The sequence below is a fragment of the Carassius carassius genome, chromosome 11 (genome assembly GCF_963082965.1).
Source record: "Carassius carassius chromosome 11, fCarCar2.1, whole genome shotgun sequence".
Lineage (NCBI taxonomy): Eukaryota > Metazoa > Chordata > Actinopteri > Cypriniformes > Cyprinidae > Carassius > Carassius carassius.
The window spans coordinates 13954760-13963436 of record NC_081765.1 but is presented as its reverse complement, the minus strand read 5'-3'; the positions used below and the strand labels follow the sequence as shown (position 1 = coordinate 13963436).

The window sequence follows — 8677 nt, the reverse complement described above, 5'->3', positions numbered from 1 at the left end:
AATCATAAGCACTTCCTAGGTGATTCCCCAACTTTACTTTCTGTTGTGTAATTCCAGTGTAGTGCTTTTGGTACATTTTCTGTCATCATTTACTCACCCTCATATTATTGTAAACCTGTATGATTTTATTCTGTGGAACATAGAATATGTTTTTAAGAATTTTGGTGAGCATTGACTTCCATTGTATGAAAAAAAAAACCCTACAGATGTTTGGTCCAAAAACAAAATGGTCCACAGTCTTAATTACAGTGAAGTGACATTCAGACAAGTATGGTGACCCATAGAATTTGTGCTCTGCATTTAACCCATCCAAAGTGCACACACACAGCGGGCAGCCGTTTATGCTGCAGCACCCAGAGAGCAGTGCAGGGTTCGGTGCCTTGCTAAGTCATGGTATTGCCAGCCCGAGACTTGAACCCACAACCCTAGAGTTAGGAGTTATACTCTCTAACCACTAGGCCATGACTTCCCCTTAAGTAACCTTAACCTAGTGCACCACCCTTCAAACATTTCCTGTTTTATGGCCAATAGTCATCATGAATTTGTTTACTGTTTCTCTTAATTTTATTTCCCTTTAGGTTATAGACTAAATATCGATATCATCAAATCACAGTGCAGCTGTTTTAGATCTTTTATAGCAGGTTCTTCAAAATGCAAATAAACAGGTGGAAAGTAAAAATAAATAAATAAAGTGCTTATTAAAAATAAAGTAACAATCAACTTAGTAAAAGAATGAGCAACCTCTGTAAAAAAAAAAAATTAAAGTAACACAATAAAATCATGTTTATAACAGTGTCGAAGGTGATATTTGATATGCATGTGATTGAAGAAGTCAAGATAAGCTCAAAGGAAGATCAGTGTTTGAGACAGAAATGCTCATGCGCATTAGTCTGTTTACTCTGAAGAGCCTCCTGTGATGTGCAAGAGGAAGATGAAGATCTGGACGATATCAACATAGAGAGAAAGAGCTCCGAAGACATATTCGTCAGGGCTGATGGTGTTCGCTCGGTTTCCAATGAGCAACTGAGTGTGGTAAGCCAAAAACTATAGAAAGAAAAGCAATCATAAGTGTTCCCTTGTGAAAAACTGATCTTAATTGTATTGAATGTGTACTTTAAGCCTTAGAAGTATATATATATATATATATATATATATATATATATTGATATATATATATATATATATATATTGATATATATATATATATATATATATATATATTGATATATATATATATATATATATATATATATATATATATATATATATATATTGATATATATTGATATATAGTTGGGAAAACTAAAGGAATTTCAAATCACATGAGCCAATATTTTATTCACAATAGAACATAGATAACGTAGCAAATGTTTAAACTGAGAAATTTTACACTTTTATCCACTTAATTAGCTCATTTAAAATTTAATGCCTGCTACAGGTCTCAAAAAAGTTGGCACGGGGGCAACAAATGGCTAAAAAAGCAAGCAGTTTTGAAAAGATTCAGCTGGGAGAACATCTAGTGATTAATTAAGTTAATTGATATCAGGTCTGTAACATGATTAGCTATAAAAGCTTTGTCTTAGAGAAGCAGAGTCTCTCAGAAGTAAAGATGGGCAGAGGCTCTCCAATCTGTGAAAGACTGCGTAAAAAAATTGTGGAAAACTTTAAAAACAATGTTCCTCAGCGTCAAATTGCAAAGGCTTTGCAAATCTCATCATATACAGTGCATAACATCATCAAAAGATTCAGAGAAACTGGAGAAATCTCTGTGCGTAAGGGACAAGGCCGGAGACCTTTATTGGATGCCTGTGGTCTTCGGGCTCTCAGACGACACTGCATCACTCATCGGCATGATTGTGTCAATGACATTACTAAATGGGCCCAGGAATACTTTCAGAAACCACTGTCGGTAAACACAATCCGCCGTGCCATCAGCAGATGCCAACTAAAGCTCTATCATGCAAAAAGGAAGCCATATGTGAACATGGTCCAGAAGCGCCGTCGTGTCCTGTGGGCCAAGGCTCATTTAAAATGGACTATTTCAAAGTGGAATAGTGTTTTATGGTTAGACGAGTCCAAATTTGACATTCTTGTTTGAAATCACGGACGCCGTGTCCTCCGGGCTAAAGAGGAGGGAGACCTTCCAGCATGTTATCAGCGTTCAGTTCAAAAGCCAGCATCTCTGATGGTATGGGGGTGCATAAGTGCATACCGTATGGGCAGCTTGCATGTTTTGGAAGGCTCTGTGAATGCTGAAAGGTATATAAAGGTTTTAGAGCAACATATGCTTCCCTCCAAACAACGTCTATTTCAGGGAAGGCCTTGTTTATATCAGCAGGACAATGCAAAACCACATACTGCAGCTATAACAACAGCATGGCTTCGTCGTAGAAGAGTCCGGGTGCTAACCTGGCCTGCCTGCAGTCCAGATCTTTCACCTATAGAGAACATTTGGCGCATCATTAAACGAAAAATACATCAAAGACGACCACGAACTCTTCAGCAGCTGGAAATCTATATAAGGCAAGAATGGGACCAAATTCCAACAGCAAAACTCCAGCAACTCATAGCCTCAATGCCCAGACGTCTTCAAACTGTTTTGAAAAGAAAAGGAGATGCTACACCATGGTAAACATGCCCCGTCCCAACTATTTTGAGACCTGTAGCAAAAATCTAAATTGAAATGAGCACATTTTGTGCATAAAATTGTAAACTTTCTCAGTTTAAACATTTGCTATGTTATCTATGTTCTATTGTGAATAAAATATTGGCTCATGTGATTTGAAAGTCTTTTAGTTTTCATTTTATTAAAATGTAAAAAACGTCCCAACTTTTCCGGAATTCGGGTTGTGTATATATATATATATATATATATATATATATATGGATGTATATATATGTATATATATATATATATATATATATATATATGTATATATATATATATATATATATGTATATGCTCATCAAGCCTGCATTTATTTGATCAAAAATACAGAAAAATTTTTAATATTGTGATATATTATTACAATTTAAAATAATTGTTTTAAAATGTATTATACTTTAAATTATCATTTATTTCTGTGATGCAAAGCTGAAGTTTTAGGATCATTATCACATGATCCTTTAGAAATAATTCTAATATGATGATTCATTATCAAAGTTGGAAACAGTTCTGCTGCTTAATATTTTTTCAAACATGATACTTTTTTAGGATACTTTGATGCATAAAAAAAAGAAGCTATGTTTTTAAAATATAAATATTTTGTAATAACAATATACACTACTGGTCAGTAATTTGGGGTCAGTAATTTTTTTTCTTTCTTTTTTTAAATAAAATCAATACTTTTATTCAGCAAGGATGTGTTAAATTGATAAAAAGTGATAGTAAAGAAAATATATTATTAGAATATATATTATTCGAATTTTTTTTTTTTTTTTTTTATAAATGCAGTTCTTTTTAACCTTTCATCAAATATATTAGACAGCAGAACTGTTTCCAACACTCATAATAAATCAGAATATTAGAATGATTTCTAAATGATCATGTGATAGACTGGATGTTACATGTGACACTGAAGGCTGGAGTAATGATGCTGAAAATTCAGCTTTGCATCACAGGAATAAATTATTTTTTTAAAGTATATTCAAATAGAAAACTATTATTTTAAGTTGTAATAATATTTCACAATATTACTGTTTTTTCTGTATTTTTGATCAAATAAATGCAGGCTTGATGAGCAGAAGAAACTTCTTTCAAAAACATTAAAAATAGTAGTTTCCAAACTTTTGGTCTGTACTGTATATATATATATATATATATATATATATATATATATACTTGCAGATGATCTAATATTAATTTGATAAAAGGCTTTAAGAAAGTACACTTTCACTTTCCTTAAAAAGTGCACTTGGTAATAATGTCAAAAAGTTTTAAAGTACAATATAAATGATTTTTTTTCTGTAATCTTTTGTCATGCTCAAAGTACACTCAATTTAAAGTGTTGACTAACAAACTAAAGCACATGTAAATTACTTGATCATAATTTTTACTGTAGTGTCATTCCATATTACTTATAAAGTTAATATATTTTAAATGTACTAAATTGCAAATCATCATCATACATTTGTATTTAAAATTATGTGTAAATACACGGCATACAAGTTTCAATAGAAATGCTATTTAAAGTAAATTAATTGCTATAAGTGCATAATTATGATTATGTAATTATGAAATTTCATTTAAAGATGTACTTCAGTCCTACTCACCCCTAGTGTCAAAAACACTATGAAGTTCAGTTAATTGCATTGAATATTTATGTCATTTATTGTGAATAACGTGTATATAACATTACATTCAGTTCACACCTACATATATTCTTTTAAAGTGTCTTTTCTCCGTATAATAAGTACTCTTTGAAAAAAAGTGTACTTCTTTCTTTTTTTTCACATGGGTTGGAATTTATTTTCAAGAGTTATGGCGAATAACAACATAAAATAGTGTTTAATTAACTCACCAAGGTAAAGACTATTGCTCCACAAGCACCATACAGCATATGCAGCCACGGCACCTGAGACATTGATGATATAGATGTGTAAAAGGTATATTACCGGTTAATCATTCATAAGACTTTCCAAACACAAGGCTGGTATACAATTCTGGTACCTCAATCTCATGTTAATATGTGTAATGTTTGGTAAAATATGCAGCCATCAGACTGTTTTTGACTCCACTATCCTCAACAATTTTCCCCCTAGACTGATTTTAAACTATTTTAGGTCCTCTTTAGGCCTTGCTGAGGGCTCCCGGTTGAGAACCACTGCCTTAAAAGAACAATTTATACATACATTATAATTTAATCATCCTCATCTAACCATATTCTGATATTTAATAACTTTCACTCTGTTCCCCACACAATGGTATATTGTATGTTTTCAGAAGACTTGGAAGACAATAAATGGGGTTTATAGGCTAGTTTAAAGATCTGATGCTATTTTATTGTTATTTTGACTGTTGTTGAATAGTAAAAGTGTAATGATTCGTTTTCAAACTATCACTTTAAATGTCATGGATAAACTTTTGTGGCTGTTTCTTTGTAGTGCTGCCCACTTGTTTCCATTGTAAATGTGCTACTGCAATGTGTTTTCTGTTGTTTTTAACAAACAAAGGGACAAGTCAAAATTATTATCGGTGGTAATTCAGAGCATGCCAAAAATCTAGGCACCAAAAATAACAGTATTCTTTTAAATCAGAGGTTCACCACACCCCATTGTCCAACACTCCTATATTTTAAACTATAACATTTCTTCCAGCATGTTCTGCTTTAATCATGATAATGCTGCTTGTTTTCAAACATTTTTATCAGCTGGGAGTGTCAATATATTACATTAATCAATTTAGATACTGTATTTTCTTTATAATAATATAAGAATGTCCTTTATAAGTTTGCTAAGGCCCCTTGAGAACCACTGCTTTAAACTTTCAAATCATTTGCAATGACTGAAATAATGACACAATGGCTTCACTTACATACTGAAAGGAGAGTACAATGGATGTAATAATGCCGATCACCAGAAGAACCACACAAAGGGCACAGAGCAGACCTGTACAAGAGGTGAAGTCAACCTGATCAAATGCAGAAGACAAAACAAAAAAAATCCTCAGCAGTCGCAAACTGTAATATGTAGTGAATGTAAAAAAAAGTAGATTTCACAAGTAAAATGGGGAGAATATATTACACAAAAGCAAAAATTTATCTATTAAAAAACAGAGGACAAACACAAAATTGTTCAGTTTTGTCTCAACTAAGCATGAAACATCTATCAGTATGCCATGAATGTTTAAAAAGAGACAGTCGATCATTGTAATCAAATACAATGGGGTTATTTTACACCAGGAACAAAGTGGCATTCACCACCGACCAGTCGATCAGAGCCATGGGTGCTGCCACTGCAGGGCTTACCTTGGTTTGAAAACAGAAGATTGTGACGATTATACACACTATTGCTGTGATCCCCAGGGCTAGGAACACAGCTTTGGTGTCAAAATAACTGTAAATAATGCCAGACGGAGGAAAAAACATGAGCTTATCTGATATTTAAAACCAACCACGTGCAGTGTGAAACTGATGTAACTCTAGGCTTACCTTGATATTGTTCCTGTCATGTAAGATAATGTAAGGGTCTATGGAGGACAAAAAACATGTTTGGTTAATTATAAGAAATAATTCAACGTGAATGTCATTGAGAGCATAGTTAAATGCAATCGTCACTTACAAAAACGAACAGGAGTATTAAATTCCATGGATGACGTCTCCTAAAAACCAAGTCAGGATTTCCATTATTAAATAGATATTCTAGTGCTAAAAAGTGACAAACTGACTAAACTCACCTCGGCCCCTCACAGCAAACCAGCATAAGGTACGTAACAAGATACACCGGGCTGTGAAGAAAGGAAAAAAAGATCCACTGTTACTTCAATATAATATACGTACATATTCAAAAGTTTGGGGTCAGTAAGTTTTTTAAAGAAATGCTTTTATTCAGCAGGGAACCATTCAATTGATCAAAAGTAACGGTAAAGACATTTAAAATGTTACAAAAGATTTATATTTCAAATAAATGCTGTTCTTTTTGACTTTCTGTTCATCAATGAATATTAAAAATGTATAATAATATTTTCTGAATATAATCTAAAAACATTAAAAAATCTTACCAGCCCCAAACTTTTGAACAGTAATGTAGCATACATTATATTTGTTTTTTTCATTCATATAGATTTGTCAGACATGACGGTAAAATAAAACTCACAATGATGCCCAATAAATGGCAGGATTCTGGACCACAAAAAGACGCACAGGCTCACTGTAAGACGAGGGATTTGTGTAAACACACCCATTTCATTACATTAGTATGTATAGAGTATTGCATTCACTCAGCAGTTGAAAGTTGAGTTGTTTTGTGGATTTGTTGTACTCACACAGATGTAAACACCGCAATGATTGAAGCGGTGATGAACAGCTGGACGGCTAAAATAAGGTAAACCTGGAACAAAAACAACCACAAGCCAATTTCTGCAGTTGCTCATTTTATTGCTATACATTTTTATATTTATAAATCTGTATTATTTCCAAATAAAAGGTCTTAATACCTTTCTAATGAAGGCATGTCGAACACTCATGCTGTCCCATACACCAGTTGCTGAAATGCCCTCCACATCTCCTAAAACAAAACAATGAATCATAAAAATCACACACAGAGGCCCTCAAAAAGTACTTGGACAACTGGGTCGCATTTAAAACTGTACTGTACCAGACATTTGGCAGATACTCAACCACCTAACAAGAGTCCAGGAATTCTGAATTAAACATAGTTCCAGTCTTGAGAAAGTTGCATTAAACACATTAAAACAACCAAACGGCTACAACAGGAAGGCCATACACTTGGAGTGCATGTCAAATTGATCCAACTATACGTGTGAGGAACAAATGTCCTCACTTATATAGTGAAAAATCATGACAACCCACTACTGAGGACATTTTTCTTGTCCTCACTAGTTAAAAAGACTTATAAATCTATTTATTTTATTTAAATCTAGTGTTTTGCACATGTTTCTGTGAGGGGTATAGGTTGGGTTAGCATAAAAAAATATAATTATCCTGATATAAAATCAGTGGAAATCTATGCAATGAGATAGTAAAAAAAAAAAAAAAAGATGTGTGTGTGTTTGAAAATATTCAGATGTAACCCCCCTTGTAACCCCTTTTCGTTAACATTACAATAAGTAAATGTATTACACATTTTTCTCAGTAACTGTAACAGATTGCAGTTACATTTATTTTGTAATTACATTATGTAACTTCATTAAATGTAACTAGTTACTCCACAACACTGCACACTTCATAAAGCAGAATATGAATGTGTCAGAACTAAATAGTACAAAGGTAGGCTGCACTGTGCAACAGTTTGCTGTAATGAAACTTGATTTTTTACAAAACAAATAAATGCAGTAAAGAAGTAATTGATTACGCTTTAAGATTGACATGAGAACTTGATTCTTACTTAGGTTGGAGGAAAATATCCCTGGTGTTATAAGGGACGGCATCATAGATGGCATTGCTGAAGGGTAGTATCCAGGGCCCTGCCAAAGCCCCGCCTGGGGGTGTATGCCAGGCTGCCCCGGGCCGGTGTACACCCCTGGCTGGGCTGGATATCCATAGGGAGGGAATGGATAGTTTCCATGCTGCTGTTCTCTTGACTCTTCATAACTTGGAGGGTGATCTGACTTTGACATTGTGATAACCCTGAAACCAAGTGACATAATTAAAGATTTTTCATAATTTAATACTTATGTTACTACATTTATTGCTTTCTATTTATAAAAATACAGAATAATATTGCATGACCAAGTATCTAGTACATTTCAACTCAGTATATACTAAATGAGCATAGTTTTACAAATAATACAGTAGTTACACTTTATTTTAACTTTAAAATACGTTTCTAAAACAACAAAAGCGATCTGTTCTCGAATGTTTTGCCAGTGTGACATCAACATAATTATAATTATTGTAAATGAATGGAGTAATGTTTCGCTTACCACGCTTTCTGTGTCTTCAGCAACGGAACTGCGTGAACTTGTTCTGCTCTACGTAAAGAGCTCGGCGCGTGATGA

The 8677-nt window shown here is 33.4% G+C and overlaps 1 protein-coding gene across 1 annotated transcript; it reads right to left on the bottom strand.

The window, feature by feature from the left end:
* Positions 1-13: 13 nt before the first annotated feature.
* LOC132152806 (protein lifeguard 3-like) lies at positions 14-8301 on the bottom strand. Its single transcript, XM_059561705.1, has 11 exons — positions 8065-8301; positions 7154-7224; positions 6983-7047; positions 6814-6867; positions 6395-6445; positions 6280-6319; positions 6150-6187; positions 5967-6054; positions 5534-5629; positions 4521-4574; positions 14-1044 (listed from the first exon to the last, which is right to left on the bottom strand). The coding sequence occupies exons 1-11, from the start codon at positions 8294-8296 to the stop codon at positions 895-897; spliced, it is 939 nt and encodes a 312-aa protein (XP_059417688.1). The 5' UTR covers positions 8297-8301; the 3' UTR covers positions 14-894.
* Positions 8302-8677: the final 376 nt, after the last annotated feature.

Coding starts and splice junctions, on each gene's coding strand:
- LOC132152806 (XM_059561705.1), bottom strand. CDS start 8,296: ATGTCAAAGTCAGATCACCCTCCAAGTTATGAAGAGTCAAGAGAACAG. Junction 7,225..8,064: donor GATATTTTCCTCCAACCTAA/GTAAGAATCAAG, acceptor GTTTTGTTTTAG/GAGATGTGGAGGGCATTTCA. Junction 7,048..7,153: donor GACATGCCTTCATTAGAAAG/GTATTAAGACCT, acceptor TTTTTGTTCCAG/GTTTACCTTATTTTAGCCGT.